The 18654-nt window shown below is 37.1% G+C and overlaps 1 protein-coding gene across 1 annotated transcript; it reads right to left on the reverse strand.

Annotated features, from left to right (window-relative positions):
- Positions 1-1127: 1127 nt before the first annotated feature.
- LOC100244241 (probable protein S-acyltransferase 16) lies at positions 1128-6949 on the reverse strand. Its single transcript, XM_002270894.5, has 7 exons — positions 6278-6949; positions 3842-3934; positions 3657-3758; positions 3108-3185; positions 2930-3028; positions 2732-2827; positions 1128-1771 (listed from the first exon to the last, which is right to left on the reverse strand). Exons 1-7 carry the CDS (start codon positions 6548-6550, stop codon positions 1688-1690), a joined length of 825 nt encoding a protein of 274 aa, XP_002270930.4. The 5' UTR covers positions 6551-6949; the 3' UTR covers positions 1128-1687.
- Positions 6950-18654: the final 11705 nt, after the last annotated feature.

Here is an 18654-nt window from a genome sequence, read left to right on the forward strand (position 1 = left end):
AATGAAATATAGGTACGACATAAATTCATTATACTTACAATATAAATACATTATCATTACAATATATTATAACATAATTTAATTTATTTTTATTTATTTTTTTCACGTGCTATATTACCCAATGAATAATTGTGAGTTATTCCATTTAATAGGTGTGTGTTAGTCAATTGAATATTTATATATTATTCAATTGATGAGTGCTCGTAAAAAATAATTATTTATTATATTATGATAACAAAGTTTTTAATTGTATGTTTTATATATAAAACGATATAATAACTTTAGGATATGGTTTTTATTTATGAGATATTAAAAATTATTTTTTTACAAGGTTCTTTAAAAAATCTCAATTTTAAAAAAAAAAAAATTTTTAAATAGTTAATTGTTCAAAAGTAATAACAATTTTTTCAAGTTGAAAAATATACCGTTAATTGTCTATCAACATGTACTTATCATCATATATGGGTCCCACATCATTTATCAACTTATACTTATCATCATTTATGAGCCCCACATCATTGACAATCTCAATTTATTTATAAATAATATAAAATACATATTAAAGGGTAAAATTATCTTCTAAAAGAATGAACCTTCATAGTCATTATTTTTTCTAACTCACCCTTTTGGATAATTCCCCCTTAAATTAAAATCACTCGAACTTGGAATTTTCAGTCACCCGTCCTCGCTACTACTCTCCATGTTCCTTTTGTTTTTGTTTTTGTTTTTTTTTTTTAATTTTGAGTCAGAACCTTTTGCCATCACGAACAGGCATCACCGCATGGAGTTGGCTTCTTTCACTAGCCTTTCTGGGCCCACTCTGATGTACTCACTTGTTCTACGTGACAGCCTGGTCCCTTATAAGCTGGAAGATAAGGAGATGCAATCGTAGTCAATGGGTTTCCATGGCTTGTCCTCCCTCAAATTCTTACCGCTGGCATAGAAGGCAGCAAGCAGCCAAATGTCAGCTTCATTTGTTTCGGAAAAGAGAACTCTCTCCATCTGGTGTGGCCCCCGGGTGTGTATATACATAAACCTCGGACTGTCAACATCAAAGCTATTTCCAACTCACAATGCCAGACAAAATAAAGAACAGAAAAAAGAAAGAAAAAAAAAGGGCAAACAAATTGACAAGAAGCATAATATTATTTTGATTCTCTCAAAGTTTACAAGGGCTACACAAATTGTTACATGAAAACTGGACGCTGATCATGTCTTCGACTACAGTTTTTGGTTGGTGTGCTGGGATTTGTGATTCCCTCTTTGTACACAAGGTAACAAATGAAGAAAATGGCTGTAAGCTCTACATCATCCAAAACAACCACAAAAGCACCTGTCCTATGTCTAAATGCTCTAACAACTAGTCAGTTTTGGCTATTGACAATAACCCTCTTAGTATTCAATTCCTCCCATCAAAGCCAATCTATAGCTTTGGAACTTCTTGATTTTGGCTACTGCAGGAGGGGTAACTGGGTAAAAGCTAGGAAACTTTTCATCGAAAGGAACTACTACTAAAGTAGTGCAGACTACAAGCTGGGTAACTTGAAATGGCACCACTGGTGATAAGCACATGATCAGCATTCAATCATCCATTCATAGCCACAGTTAACATATTGATATTGCCAATGCAATGCCATAACGAAGCAACCTTGAACTTCATATCACCATTGATGCACTGGCTGCTCTATCAAAGGTTGTAGGGGAAGCGAAGACCAGAACCAATGTGCTTTGATGTAGGGCATACCCAGCTGAAGATGCTTGGACCCAACACCTGAAGCATTCAAGCAAAACCAATTCATGGGTTATTTATTGAGAACAAGAGAATATGCAAATTTAGCAATGTTTTGGAATCCAATTTGAACTAAATGGTTTAAGCCATCAATGTGTCCCCAAATCTTAGAAAAAGAACAAGTAGGTTGAAACTCAACTGGAGGTGGAGATTTTATGTTATTGCAATTGTTAGTATAAATATATATATAAAGATTAAAACAAATAGATGGTCTTCTCTCCAAGACAATACCAGGACAGAATATTCTTGGCATTGAGATTCCTTACTACCACTACTAAAGGGTGAATGCAGAATCCTGCCTCCAAGATGCACTAAAACTAGAGTTGGGAATCCAGGTGATGAGCAGAAAGCTAGATGGAAAAGCACTAGGGTCTGCAGATGTTCCAGTTTGATTTGATGGAAAAATGACCATAATGGAGATTCATCAAGTAGGTTGAGAGCTGGACTAGAAGCAGAGATAAATTCCAAAAGAGAAATGGTGTAGTGCTTTCTCAACCCTTGCAGCCAAGAAAAGGTGAGAATAAGGGGAAGTGCCGATGTAGCCGGAACATAAGTTATAAGTTTGAAGATGCCACTGAGGTGACAAGGGTTCAGAATGAGGATGGGGGAGGCTCCAAGCTTAGATCCATGTACCCAAACAAAAAAAAAAAGAATAAAAAGAAAGAAGCAAAAATATATTAAAAGCTTGGAGCTGAAGACCCTATAGTGACTTAAATTTTTTCTATAACAAGGAAACCTCTTATTATTATTATTATTATTATTTTTGATAAATAAAAAGTTTGCAGAACAAGGAAACCCATTATTGTAGGACCAAGAAAGACCTTGGATGCACAACCCATCCCACATGACTGTAACCCTGGGAGGTCCTGCTACTGAATGGGAGTGCCTGCCGGTTAAGTATGTTTACCAGAGAAGAAAAGGGTTAAGGAGCAATAGTCTTACTGATGTCAGATTTTCATAGGCACCAAGATCATAAAAATTTTTAGAGACATTCCCTCCTTTCTCTGCAAGATACAAAGCTCTGACACCTTCATGGTACTGCCAAAGAAAGCCCAAGGAAACAGTGAATTGACTTCCAAATCAGATTGGGAAACAAAGGTATGAAAAATGAATTAAAATAATATGTTGAGTTCTAATAACCTCAATTGTTGTCTTGTTTTGCAAAATGAGATAGATATGCCAACCTAAAAGAACCATCAGTGCCACAGATAATGGGACTAGCAACAGTCCAGAAATGACCTGCAAATGGGAACTGATAAATAGATCAACTAACATTCTAGGTTCTAATTCAAACAAAATAGGTTTTCAGTGACATTACATATGCATTTCTGAATGAGCCTCCGCTTTGTTCTTCATCCTTCTCAGCATCATTATAAATACTACCCACAAGCAGGACCTGTAATTTTATATTAAAAATGGTTATGTTCTTGAACCACTCCCTTTAATCATAAAGATCAACCCTGTGTGGCTTCCCAAAAACATAGGGCAGCAAGAATAGCAAAAATACAAGGAAAGGTTCCAGTAGGATAAGGAAATTAAAACAAACAGGTTAGTATATGCATGCAGTCACAGGAGATTAAAACTCTTGACCTAAATTTTGTACATTGTGGAAGGATGTCTCATCCTTCTTGATCTTTTTAATTAATAAAAAAAACTCATTGGGTTTCTAATTGAAACTTTAGGTCTTTTTTAAATTTAAATTGATTCAATTGTGAAATAAAATATCCCACATGTGTATCTAGGGAATTATATATATACACACACACACACACACACACGCATGCAGTCACAGAATGTACATTGAGCAGTAAGAAGTTATAAAGGAAAAAGTCCAATTAAAGTTTTACATAACAAAATTAAGACGTACCAGAGAATAGATGCACCCAAGTACAGCATATAAAACGAAGATGAAGAAGGCCTTATAGTTTGCATGTCCCACACAATTATTTATCCAGATGCAATGATGGTCCTTATAATCAAGAGACAGAATTTTTAACAAATTATCCAGGATATTTGAAATAAGGCAAGAGTGACGATGTAGATCACACATACCATTCGCAAAACACATCTTCTGCAAACACGACAATGGTGTGCACGGGCAGGTTTATAGTGGGCACACTTCTGGCAGTATCTCAGATCTCCACCCTGCAAAAACATCTCAATAGAAAGTCAAACCTTAGAAGCCATACTCATTTTTCTCAGTATTCAGAGCAATTTCAACCTTTTTAGAAAAAACAGGTTCCAACCTCAGATTTTATGCATACTGAACGATTAGCTAATATGAAGTGTGTTAATTTTTCCACAGAAAAATATAGACTAATGTTTATGTGCCACCCAGAATAGAGTAACCATAACATCACATGCTCCCAAGTCCCCTCAAGGCTCCTAAGGGAAACCCTATGCCTAATTATGGTAATTGGAATGGTTCAAACACGGTGCCCAGAGTTGAAGGTCACTGAGGACTATCACACATGTGCTGAGCCTACTTTGACAAAAACTGAGAGAAAATGGAGAGTCTCCATCATTAAAGGCAGATGTCAACCCAAGCATAATACACGAGCAAAGTGGTTGACTTTTTGATACTATCATCTACCACATGAACAACCTTAGGCTCCCAGCTCAAATCCTGCACATGGCAAGACCTATTTTGGCCACAGGCCAACAACTCAACTGGCAAGCATCAACCTACCGCCTAGGGCTCAAATGGCCTTAATTCAAGGAAAGAAGAGCAGAACTTGAAGTTCAACCCCCTCCACACATATGGTTAACCTCCTCCACCTAAGAACCAACTGTAGACAAAGTGTTTCAAGAAAGAGGCCTTTTGAAAACAAAATGCTTTCAATATATTTTAATTCTCTATAAGCCTACTCATATGAACATGATTTACATGCTTACTAGGAAACTCAATTCATAAAATTCCAGAACCAGAAAGTGCCCCAAAGCATTTCCCAAACAACTCAAGGAATTGGGATTTATAAAAAGGCATGGACCATAGCAAATATTATATATATAAAAAAAAAATGTACCATATCAAATATTATCAAGTCCAAAAAGCATGGGGCTGCACCACTACAGAAGTTTCTCAAAAATCCTCTCTGGTCCATGGTCTCAAGGCATATCAAAATGAGAAAAATAAATGGAAGACAGACAAAAAGAAGGCATCATTAGCTTAAGAACATAATTTTGACTGAAAAAAGGGATGTACACCTCTGCCAAAGGGTATCACACTTCAAAAACAATGATCACAAATATAACAATTTATAATGATGTCATATTCTCAATATTTAGTTGATAGTTTTAATTTGAACCTCTTCTAAGAAAAGTTTATTTAGGTTAGTTTCATTTAATTTCATTTCAGTTTTGGTTTGTTCAAAATACTTGGGTTCATGCACCTCCATAAACCAAGTTATTGAAAGAATCCAATACCGACTCACTGAAGATGCTATGGTAATGGATGCTCCTCTAGAAAGGGCTACCATTACAACTACGTCAATTAGTGTTGAATTTACTAAATTCAAATAAAAAAATTCAACAAACTGGATATTTAGAACAAAACAAATTAATTGCAACATATATTCCTTGATTCCAACGGATGGATTAGACGGTTAGGAAGATAAGTTAGCTTCAATTTACATGTGGACTTCATTAAGATTCAGATTTTATCCCCATATGTAGTAGATCCAAGAGCACTTTCGAAATACGACCAATTAAAATCAATTGACATTGTCGACCAGATTCGAGCGCTTCCAAATTACACGTGGAATTCATTAAGATTCAGATTTTATCTGCATACCTAGATCCAAGAGCACTTTCCAGAATACGACCAATTAGGATCGATTGACATTCTTGACCGGATTCGAGCACTTGCCAAATTGGGCAATTGGATTGCTCAAACATATTTCTGTTAGTTGTTTATGATATTCATGTTGGACTTTAAATGCTGCTCCTTGCCCCATTCCACCCCACACCCCACACCACACACCCAACCCCCCACCCCCACCCCCACCCCCCAGTCTTGGAAAAACATACAAGAAATTCCAACACCACCCTAAACACAGCCCACCATTCCTCAGGCTGCTTGCCATTTCAACTGTTTTCACTGAAGCTCTTACGTAGTTTTTCAAGCCCCCAACCAGGGATCTTTAAGTCCCTCAACAAGTTTCAAGCCCCAAACCCTACCCGCATAATTTTGATTTCAGAATTGATGAAACAGCACAAAAAATGAAAAGGAACCCAGATCAAATCAACATGCATGCTAATCCCTAATGTACGAATCAAATTATTGCAAAATCGAAACAAAAAAAAAGACTTACTTGCATCAGACAAGCAAAATTGCCAAACAGAAAACAAAACATTGTGCCAAAACCACGATCTGAGAAACAATACCTAATTTTTCAAATACTAAGCATCACAAAAACCCTAAAGCTAGAAAGCAGACAAAAAACACCAAACAAGCATGCATGAGAAATAGAAAACAACTCTTATCACCTTACGCTTGATCTCGTGAATCGGACTCTGGGAATCCTCAATGTCAGGCATGAATGTGGCGGGAACCCGACCGGGATCGGTGAGGATGGCGACGACGTAGTTGAGGACGCACATGAACGCCACAGCCGTGAAAGCGATAGCGTTCAAGATTCCCGGAGACGTCGTGAGACCGAACCACATGTCAATGAAAATGAAGACGGTGGAGAAGTAAATGTAAGTGATTGCGGAGGCGACAACAAAGACGGGAAGAGAGAATTTGCAGTTGGGAGACATATTGGCCCTGGAACGGTCGGAGGCACCGGCGTTGAAACGACGGCGTCTCCAGCAGCCGCTTTGAAAAAGGGAGGGTTTATCAGGTGAATGTGGGAGTTGTTGGCCTTTCTCTTTGTTTCCTTTTTATCTACGTTACTCTTTCTCCTCGTCTTTTCTCTTCGTTTCTGTTCCCTTCTATTCCGTTCTTGGAAAATTACAAAATCAACGTGTTGGGACGGTGGCCTCAGAACTGAGCTGCTCAGTTCTGAGCAAAACCAAAACCAAAACCAAAACAAAAAAACCTCCCCTTTTCCCCCCTTCTCTGAGAAGTTCATTTATTTTACCACTGGTAGAGGGGCCCAAAATAGTAAAATACCTCCGTACCTGCCACTCATCATCATCGTAACTTCTAATTTTACTTAACAATAATTAAATTTTCTAACATTGGAATCCAAATTATTTGCCATAATATATATGAATAATGATTAAGCCTTTAAGGATGAGTTTTCCTAATTACCAAAATATCTTCCTTTCATATTCGGTTGATACATGAAAGATACTTTCTACCTAAATTTAATTAATATACGTGAAAGATACTAGTGTGAATACCAATGATTAACACATGCCTTGAAGTGGAGCATAACAAATTTACAAATTTGATTGATGATTGTCCACCTACCATCTTCTTTCCTTTTACGAAGCAATATACATATATACACCCAAAAATATCGAATTCCTAAAGAATGGATGACTGATTAATTGGGTTCTTTCCTTCATAGCATGTGTACGGTGTACCAAATTCCCCACCAATTGTTCAGAAATTGGGTGTGTAGAAATAGAATTGAAACAGCAATCATTACAAGCTAAAAGGGTAAAGACCCCCTTTTCTTCACAACTACCCTTATGGGCATCCATGTACGAAAAAGCAAAAGGAGAAGAATTTAAAAATGGGAATTAGGAAAGCAAAAAAAAAAGGTCACTGGTTAAATATCAAATTCAACATTTGGGAAGATCGGAAGGTGGAGGAGGCAGCTTTTGATTGGGACGCTTTCCATCCATGACAGCCCAGCCCATCTTCAGGCCCCAGCTGGTATGGGACCTCCGGATGGCAGTGCATGAACCAAACGCCTGTTCCACACATCAGCCACCAGTTCGCATACGGTTAAGGAAATAAAATTGTGAGGGATATCGTATTAAAATGGAAAACAAATAAGTAAGAGTTATTTGATTAAAAAGAATGAAATAGTTATCAATTTGTAAATTTAATCTTTTTTTATGTTTGATTATCTCATTTTTAATATAAACATCTTTTAATATTTCAATTGTTCATATGTAAATTTTAAAAGAAAAGGTTTTCATTTTATCGATAGATTCATACGTGATCTTTTTACTTTCTTCTCTCTTCTTTTTTTAAAGCTTCAAATAGGAGATGTAGATTTACACAAGAAAAGTGATTACAACAATCTCCTTTTAGAGTTTTTATAAAGCTGGTGGTGGGTTTTGGTTAACTAATTTTTAATATAAATATCCTTCAACATTTCAACTATATATTTATATGTAAATACCAACTTTAGTGAACAAAACAGAGGTCAGTAGCCTCATGTGCAGTCTTTTGAGTTGCAGTAGCCTGGGAATAGGGCCCTATGGAGCGATAGTAGGCAGAACAATGGGGCTTGAAGCCCATTTTTTGGCTCTATATTTGGATCTTTTTCTCTTGATTCAGATGCATGTTTTCCTTATTACAGCTTTTAAAGCCAAAACTTTCCATCTATAGATTGATATCATGTTTCTCACCTTTATTACACCTCCTTGTTTATTAGGAAACATATATCTTGATTTTATAGCCTTGATATGTGTTAGCATGCATGGGTTGCATCTTGATCTTGTTTTTTTTTTACTATTTTTCTCATTATCTTGATTTGATTATCTAGTTTATATATTTTCCCACACACCACTTATCTTGAGTATAGGTGATTTTGTATATGTAGGTAACAAGTATTGGGATATTTCACCGAACTCGAATCCATCATTTAGTTTTTTGTATGTATTTGGAATTATTAGGTTTAGATGAGTGTTATATAAAATCCGAATGAGTGTTTTAATGGGTTTATGTAACTTATGTTTTGTTACAAAATTGTTAAAGAATGGGATAGTTAAGACAATATGCTTTCACTTTTTTTGTTGGCAATTTTGTTCATTTTCATTCTGGCTTAGAACATTTTTAGATAATAACTTACCCTCTATTGAAAACTTGATGTTGTTGTTCATTTAAATGAAATGTCACAAAGGTAAGTCTAAAAAGGCTTGTTAAAGACAAATTAGAATTTGAGAGGGAATGGATTAGGTTAGTTTCTCAAATTTGAGCTAAACATGTTTTATTTTTAAGCTTTGGAGAAATAAGACCACTTATGCGTTGGCCAAAGCGCTTGACATTGAAGCCACCACTCAAGCGATGGCTAAGTCTCTTTCTTTGAAAGATAACACCACTACCTTCGTCCCAGTGTTTATATTGATTGGTGGAGTGTTTATGTAATTGAATTTGAAGGGAGGTTAGCTCGGAAATCGGTGGTATACATGCCCTTGGACTTTCCGAAGAATTGAACTAGAAAAAATGTTGTGTAACACATTGTTGATGGCAGTTGCTACCCTCATGTTGTTGAGTACTGGGTGTTGGTGCTCAACCTTCCTAGATACTGTGATCCATTGACTATTAGGGTTACTAACCAACTTCTAAGTATCATCCATTCTATCGATGGGTGTCTTAGCTATTCAAGACCAGAATCTATTTTTTCTCTTGTTCTTCATTTTTTTTTATAGGCTTTCCAAGCCCACTCTTGATTGGCTAGGTGAGTCAGCTTTTTTCTAGTGAAGTGGCATGTCGAGAATCAAACGTTGGAGACCATTTTCCGCTTATAATTGGTTGGGCAGATCTATGTTAAGCGGCATGTGGTTGAACCCCCTGGTGTCCTCTACTAATGTGATAAGACAAAGTTCATTTTCAAAATTCATTCATCATACATGTCTTGTCATAACCCTTGGTGTCTGTGCCATGTGAGCCATGCGGGTAGTGGAGTACTTTCTTCCCGGTACCCCCATGTTAAGCTCTTCTAGGCTTGACCAAGGTGAGTTCTTGGGCAACTTCAGGCGTAAGCAGACTTAGAAGTTTTCACACTCAAGAGAACTTGCTCAAATGATGTGATTCTATACTTCTTCTCGATATATGTTTTGGTTCCTGCCAAGAGGCATCAATTGTAGCAAAATTTACCACCTGACTTGAACAGGTGGACGAACCCACAGGTTGGCCATCTTATATGCCTGGTACCTTCAATGCCCTATTTTGTGACCAAGTGAGTTGAGTACAACTTAGACAAGAAACCTTTGTACTGTTGTCCCATAGGGAGATAGTTAGTCACACACACGTCACTTGAATGGTTATGACACTTGGGAATTTGCATGAGACGACACAATGATGGCAGGTGTCTGGCTTGGTTGTTGCGTTGCATTCAATGTGTCTATAACATTTCTCATTCTGTTGATAAGAGAAGTGTTTGGACCTCAAAGCGTATTTTTTGCTTTGCATTGCTTCACCAACATGGTTTTTTCTATTAAACGCATTTTGAGTGCCTTGAACTTTGTTGTGTTGTGGTCTTGGTACTGCGCTCAAGGTGAGTTTTTTTTTTTGCTTTTATGTGTCATCCCCACTAATGAAAGTGGTTGGGGTTGGGGTTTTTTAAGGAGCACTGGTCAAAACTCTATGGGTGGCAGGGTTGCATTCTTGGGTTTGTGTGGAATGTCTACTTTTCTTGGGCGTACGTGCGCAAGAGTGGGGTAGTGTTGTCTTTTCTCTTGGCTTTGGCTAGGTTAGCATTCCTCAGTAGTGGTCTTACAGTGTGGTGTGATGATAAGTAGTTCTAGAGCTTTCGAGAATGTCATCGGAGTCTGAGAGCTAGGTGAATGAGGAACAACCCTTGATTAATCGTTGACTATGAATGACCTTGTTGGGCACGATTGCCCGCAAGCGTTGTAGGATGGTGTTAAGTGCAAAACTATCTAAGGTTAAGATTGAGTCATTGATAGAAAAGTTTCACACTCGGTATACTATACCGGATGATGTGTAAGTTGTTTTCTCGACGAACCTCAATGACCTCGATCGACAGTGAATTCCTCATTTGAGGAAATCTTCCTTACTTGAAAGCAATTTCGAGCGAACCTTCGGTTACCATTGTCTTTCTTGGTGAGGCAATTCTTGTACCACAAAGGGATACATCCGGTGCATATGCACTCAAACACTATGCACATACTTAGAGGTTGCGCGATGTTGAACAGGCTTTACGCGTTGGACCTCTTGGAACTTGAGGTATTGTTTATGTACATTATTCGACTAAGGGCAACTAAAAGGTTTACTCTATCAACACAATGTTGTGTTTTTCAATTTGTTACAAAATTAACGAATTCCAATAAGGGTTGAGTGAAAGGAAATGTACTTGTCTCCGGGGCTTGGGAAATGCCCGTGGGTAACCTTAACAAGGATATCCGGGTGAACCGGTCAATTGTGTATCTGGGTACTAACATTTGGTTTGTCTTTTTTTTTTCAACATTTTTTTAATAGCGAATTTGTTGCAGATTAGGAGAAACAAGGATGCCTCACTGAGTGGGTCAAGAAGACATCTTTTGACCATATCTACCAGCTGCTGAACATTGAGACGACTCAAATGAGTTACCAGATTCTACTAACTACTATGAATTTACTTGATGTTTAGTAACACCCAAAATGATTCATATGACTCATTTTACTTAAAAAAAACACCTCGTTTAGCATTGTTAAGGGAACATTTTGTGCCAAATGATATAAAGCGTTACGATGAAGCTCGCACATAAGAATTTGAAGCGTACCAAAGACTAATAACAAATAGGGATCAAAAGTGACAAGAGGGCATGCTTCGACAAATACAAACCCAACAAACTACTTACATAAAGTCATTTCAGTGAGCTTCTGAATTTGTCCGAGTGGCACAATCATCGAGCAAGGTAGCATCGTCTCACTTGGCTAGCTCAACGTATACATGATGGAGTTAGGTTCTTTACTCACTAAGACAGATGAACAAAAAAAAAAAAAAAAGACTTCTTGCCTCATGAAGGTTCGTTAGGACCCTAGGGTGACACTCCCAAGGATAGCTCCCTACCCTATCTGGTAATCGAGATATCAAACTCTCCCCACCGGTCTAAAGAAATTCATCAAACTAATCTGACCATTGTAGCATTAGCAGTTGAGAACCCTATTGTGCAGGTCCAGCCAAGTTTCTCTTTAGGCATGCTCGTGACAACTTATGTCATGAAGACTCTTTCTTTAGGATGTGCTTATTACCATGCTGCAATTTTCTACCTAAGAGTTGGGTGTGCTGGTAAGAAGTTCATCGTTGTTATTTGGTGTGTTTGAGGGCAAATTTAGTTTTTCCATATTTTTACGTTTTTCTTTCTTATTTTTGTTTTGTTTTTTTTTTGTTTTTTTTTTTTTTTTTCATTTTTAGATGAAGTATGACATCGAAGATTTCGGGTATGAGAGCAAGCTTCGCGGTTGTATTGTTGACATTGATTGATTAAGGTGTTGCACAAGAAAATGTGGACAATCACGCTCAGGATCTCACTGATAAGCTTCATGTGAGAAAAACTGGGAAACTAAAAATAAAACAAATGTTGGAGGAAGAAAACTAGAAATATTAGTCTGAACTGGACAAATCTCGATAGGAACGCACTTGGCTAGAGAAATGGGTGGTAGGGCTTCGTGAGAAACTAGAGAATACATCGTAACAATTGAGAGAACTTATTTCCCAGTACATTGTGAATATGACTTGAGCTATAAAAGGTATTTGAAGAAGCATAACATTCAAAATGACTAGAACACCAACAATAAGGATAATGTTAGGGATGCTAGAGCTAATGAAGAGGTGGTGGTCGTGCCGGAGTGGGGGCTTCCAAGCCTAGTGGGGAAATGTGATTTTGGACTTTGTTTTCTTTTGTGCTCGCTACTATGCAATTTTTTCTTTAAACTGATTCCCATTTTTTTTTTGCTACTAAGACATGGTTTTGTATATTTTGCTATTTTTCTTTTTAGGATACCTTGATTGCATTATAATTTGACATGACTATCTTAATTGTATTTCAAAGTTTGTTTTTTTAATTGTATTATGGTAGGCCTAGTTGGGTGTTTCTTGGAGCCTAAGGCTTGTTGAGGCTTGACTGGGTGCCTTTTGGCACCTAAGTGTCACAGGATGCTTCAAATAAGCCTCTCCATGGGCTTATATAGGAGGAGGGAAGCTTCTGGAGACTCCTGGAGCCATCTACACTAAGTCATTGGTGGGAAGAGTGTAGAAGGTTCTAGAGATGCCTAGAGATGTCCACACATCTCTACACTATGGTGGAAGGCATGAGAGGAGTCCAAGGCTTTCTAGAAGATTCTAAAGATCTCTTGCATATTCTTGTAACATAGGGTTGTACATAGATTAGTGTAGGGAGTTCTAGAATATTCTTGATTTGTAAGGAAACCTCCAAGGTTCTAGATAGTTTCATTGGTGCTTATAAATAGGTGAGGCCTTCATTTGACCAAGGCACCACCCAAATCACTTCCTAACCAAGCAAGTGAGTCTTCAAAGCACTTGTAAAGGCTTCTTTGAGTAATAAGAGCTTCCATTCTCTAAGAGTTGCCTACTAAGCTTCTTAATCTTTCGAGTCGCGAACGTCTTAGCCTAGCAAGCTAAGCATTGGGAGCAAGGCTGACTTAACAAGATCAAGCGTCTTGACTTGCCTAAGTGCCGCACGAGCTTAGTGAACGACTAAGTCCGTGACATAAGGCTTTCTAAGGCATTAGGCTTGGTGAGATGTTTCTTAGCACCTAAGGCTTATTAAGGCTTAGTTAAGTGTTTTTTGGCACATGAGGTTTTTTTGGGCACCAGGCTTGGTCAAGTGTTTTTTTGGCACCTAAGGCTTATTGAGGCTTGGTCGGGTGCTTTTTAGTACCTAAGGTTTTTTTGGAGCGTTAGGCCTAGCCTGATATTTCTTGCCCTATTGGGCTCTACATGTGTTACCTGGTAAGGCTCTTTCCAGTTAGGGCTGAGTTTGTCATCGTCAAACTCTTTCATATTTTTAAAAACATGTCAAACGACTTCCTTGAGAGAAAACTTCCTACTATGGACCTTCATGTTATACTATTTCATGACCCGTTGATGATAAACAATCATTTGAATGGTGGCCTCATCCTATCTCTTATCAACAAGGTCCAAGGAAAACTCGATTGAGGACAAGTGGGCATCTTCGTTTGCTAGAATTGTCCATTCTATAGGTAAACCAATTTCGGTTAGAATGACAACCTCCATCCTAAAGACTAGGGAGAAAGATGATTCTCATGTTGGTTTCCCCAACATTGTTCGGTAGGCTCAAAGGACACTTAGGAGCTCTTCGAGCAACTTGCCTTTGGCTTTTTCCATTCGTTTTTTCAGACAACCTAATGTGGTATTATTAGTGGTCTTAGCTTGGTCATTGCTTTGCGAGAAGTGTGGTGTAGAATAGAAGTTCCTAATATTGAGGTCAGTGCAAAATTTCCAGAAAATGTGGTTGTTGAACTAGATGTCGTTATCAACTAATGCTTGGAGGATGTCGAATCTACACATTATTGTTTGTCATACGAAGTTCCATACGTCAATATCCTTGATGGTGGCATAAGTTTTTGCATCGGCCTATTTTGAGAAGTAGTTTGTAGCTATCAAGAGAAATTGTTTTCGTGTAGAATCCATAGGTACAGTGGGCCAACGATGTCAAGTCCCCATTGAGCGAATGACCAAGGGCTCATAATAGATGTAAGTTGTTTCGCTAGGAGGTGACATACTGGTGTATACTGTTAGCATTTGTCGTATTTTTGAATGTCCGCAATAGTGTCCTTGTGAATGGTGGGCCAAAAGTATTAGGATAGTATTTTATGCGCCAATGATTTCCCATTATTGTGGTTGTCGTATTGATTTTCATAAATTTCAACAAGTACTTGGTCTCATAATTTCGTACACATTTAAGGTATGACTGATTAAAGCCAAAATATGTGCTTTAATGACACAAATTCAATATGACTTGTGCACCAAAGAACATTCAAATCACCCAATTTGACCTAAATAAATGCTAAGGCCCTAGCCATAAATTTAACTTGTACTTTGGAGACTTATCTTATGTTTAAGGGAAGAAAAGGGTGTCAGTTGAATCACTTTAGATTTTTAAAGATAAAAAATGGCTAAATGGGAAAATAAGTGAGTCAAGACTTATGGACCATGATAAAAAGAAAGACGAGGATATCATGAGTTTGAAAGATGAGAAATGACCATTATGGAGTAAGAAAGAAGGCAAGAAAACATGAGAAATGAGGCATGAAGTAAGATTCAACTACATGGAAATTTGGAACTCAAAATTTGGAGGTAACATGTACTCTAACTTTGAGGACAAATTTGGAGTACTTCCCAAAGTCCATTTAGACATACTACATATATCGTTTCGAAGCTCGAGAAGTCAGGAGTCCAATGCTTCAAACGATGTACAAATCAAAATTGAAATGAATAAGTTATGGTCATTTGAAGACAACTATGCAAAGTTGAAGGGTCATTTCGAAATGATTTCGAAATTCAACTTATGAATTCGAAATGACCCCAATTCGAATTCACCTGCTTCCACTTTGATGTTTCACCTCCTCTACCTCATGAATTGCATCTAGGGCACTTCATCCGCCCTAAGTGGGCCTCACACAGCTAGAAATCACCATTTTATTATTTTTTAATCATTTTTAGATAATTATTTTGTTAATAAGTGGCCAATGAGAGTGTGCCACATGTTAGGTAATTGAGAGTATTATATAAACTCTCTTAGTTCTAGGTTTTAAGGAACTTGGATATTTATTTTTTTTCGGAGAGTTTGACATTGAAAGTGGAAGAATATGAGAACTTTGGTTTATTTACTTATTTATTAAATATATTGTTTTTAGTTTCTTTTGATTCAAATTATAGATTTTTACCTTATTATGGATTGTAAACGTGACGTCACACCCATGAGAGGCTAAGAAGTCAACTTGGGGCTTGAAGCATGAAAACCTAAGGGGTAGGAAATCTATAGGGATAATGGGTAAATTATTGTAATAATGAGATTAATTATTGGTTTGGTAACAATTTATCATTTTTTTTATCCTATCCTTGTGAGTTAGTTTAAGGAGCGATACGGTAGATTATTACACGATACTAGTGATTCTTGGTAATTATTGATCATTAGTTATCCTCGTCTTCCCTATCGTTATTTGCCCCAAAATAAAGCTATAAGGAGTAAGAATGGTTAAAAAGCCAAATCTTAAACTGGTAATCAATCTCATTCATTTGATAGCATTAAGAATCTATTTTAAAAAGCAAAAATTAAGTTTTAGATGTAATTTTGAGTTCTTGATTGCGAACGACCAAGAATCCCAAAACCCTAATATCATATTACTTAAAATTAGGTTGGATTGTGGAAAACCCCAAACTTGAATCAATATCACATTATTCACATATTGTTTTTCACTTTAGGATTTAAACAAAATCAATTCATTTATTCTAATATTGACAATTTCCATAAACCAGTCATTGAGGACGATACCCAGAGTACTACAAAAGTTATAGTAACTATTTCTCTAGTTTTTCTCAACCAAAGTTACTACGTAAAAGGGCTAAGTATTTTGGTACAATAGAAAAGTTTGGTAAATGACCCACCATACGAGTGTCTGTTTAAGTGGTTATTGATCAAGCAAAAGTGAACGGCATTTACCGGAGTTTATGAGCTTTCTTTTCATCATTTGAGACCATGTCATTCCTCAAATACTTGATATGTGGGTCCATTTATGAGCTAGCAGGAGTGTTGAAGACATTTACCAATTCTTTCATCCCCATAAAAGAGAGTTCCTTTAAAAACTCAATCGACAATGCTCAACTCTGCTTGCTTAGATAGGAGAGCCTAAATTAGCGAGATGACTATCCTAGTCGTTCTCCTCTCACGACACTAATATGAAACTGACATAATCGAACCAAGAAGTTTTCCTATTTATGACATCTAAGTATTTGGCCATTCTTTCGTCGTATGTTTCATAGCGTCATTCTACTTGATTGACAATGAGTTAGGAGTCACTGTGAACATCAAGCCTCTTTACCTTCAATTGTCAGGCCATCCTTAATTCTGCCAACAACTCTTCATTGTTGGATGTCAGAAACCTTAATTTGATGGATTGTTGTAGCTCATCTCCAATAGGGGACCCAAGGAAAACTCCAACTCCTCATCTTTTTTAAGAGTCATCCACATAGATAATCCATGTTTCACTGGTCTTGTTATTCCTATCTTTAAGCTTTGGGTTCTCATCTCTGACAATCTCAATGATGAAATCTGCTAATACTTGGTCTTTGAGGCTTTGACACAATCTATATTCAATCTCGAACTCACCTAGCTTGATGACCTACTTGATCAACTGACTAGATAGATCTAGCATGTGTAACACTGACCGCACGGGTTGATCTATGAGAATGATAATGGCATGCGCCTAACAGTATGACCTAAGTTTCTTAGTTGCAGTGTGTAGTGCAAGGGCCATTTTTTAGAGCTTAGAGTATTGCGTTTCAATGTTAAGAAAAGTCTTGTTGACGAAGTAAACGGGTCATTGGACACCTTGCTCATCTGTCCGAATCAAAGTTGAGCTCATGACTACACTTGTGGCTGTTAGATACACATAAAGCTTTTCACCTTCACGTGTGGTTGAGGATGCGGGAATGCCAAATAGGTTTTGATGGCCCTAAACGCTCAGTTGCACTACTTATTTCATTTGAACTTATTTTTCTTTCTAAGCACTTCAAAATAAATGTTGCAGCTTATTAAATGACTATGAGATGAACTAGTTAAGGGCTGTTAGCCTTCCTATTAGCCGTTGGACCTGATTGACTGTTGTTGAGGGGATAATTTCCTACAGGGCTTTGATCTGCTACAGGTTAGCCTTTATTCATTGCTTCATTACCAAGTAACTGAGAAATTTGCTAGCTTATACTCCTAATGCACGTTTTTCTAGATTCAACATTATGTCATAGTTGTGAAGCAAAACGAAAACTTCTACAAGGTCTTAGAGGTGGTTTTACTTCAATCTACTTTTGATCAGTATTGTTGGGTACCCTGGATTACTCCGTTCCCATGCCCTGGATCATGTAGGGTGCATGCAAATTTATCATAGACTCTCTAAATCTATCATAGTGGATAAACATGTATTCAAAAACAATATAGATACCATAGAAAACATAGATCTAGAGAATAAAGTCATATACCTTTAATCCAGATGTTCCCGGATCAATTCCAATCGATGTAGATAACTCTAAAGTCATAATAGATCTCATAAACACCATGATCTTCTGCTCGATGACTATTCCTTGTATCTAAGCACTAAGATAGTGAATATCTCAAGGGTGAAGGCTAAGGTTCTTTCTCTAGACTGAAATGAGAGACTAACAAGACCTGAAAACCCTAACCCCTAAAGAGGTATTTTTAAGCTTCTTATTTGACTTAAGTGACTTAAGCCCACCATGGGCTTAGGTTACTTAATCTAGCTTAAAAAAGTTGCTAATTGATTAATACCACTCACTTATCCTTATGCAACCTTACGTAATTATCAAAACGCCTTCATGCATAAAAGTGAAATTAAAAACTCATCCAACCCTCATAAGTCGTGCCAACAAGGTATATAAGCTTAGAGTGAGGACTACTAGGACCCATAGGAGTATTGGATCCCTCATAATCAAATTCTGAAATTGACTCAACATCTCACTATAGAGAGTTAACTACACCCTAGTACCCTATGTATATTACAATGGGATACCAAGTGTTCAAGTTTGTGACCTACTATCCATTGCATGCAGACTTCCCATGAATTGGTGTTCATAATCTAACAAGATAATACTATCACCTATCAAGATTACCTCTCAAATCCTTGAATTACAGATCTCACTTATTATGTAATCAAATGACATACTCTAATTTTAAAGAGCATATGTCAAATTCCATTAAAAAAAATTATTGTGACCATAGATTTTATGATCACATGC

The sequence above is a fragment of the Vitis vinifera genome, chromosome 8, assembly GCF_030704535.1.
Source record: "Vitis vinifera cultivar Pinot Noir 40024 chromosome 8, ASM3070453v1".
Taxonomy (NCBI): domain Eukaryota; kingdom Viridiplantae; phylum Streptophyta; class Magnoliopsida; order Vitales; family Vitaceae; genus Vitis; species Vitis vinifera.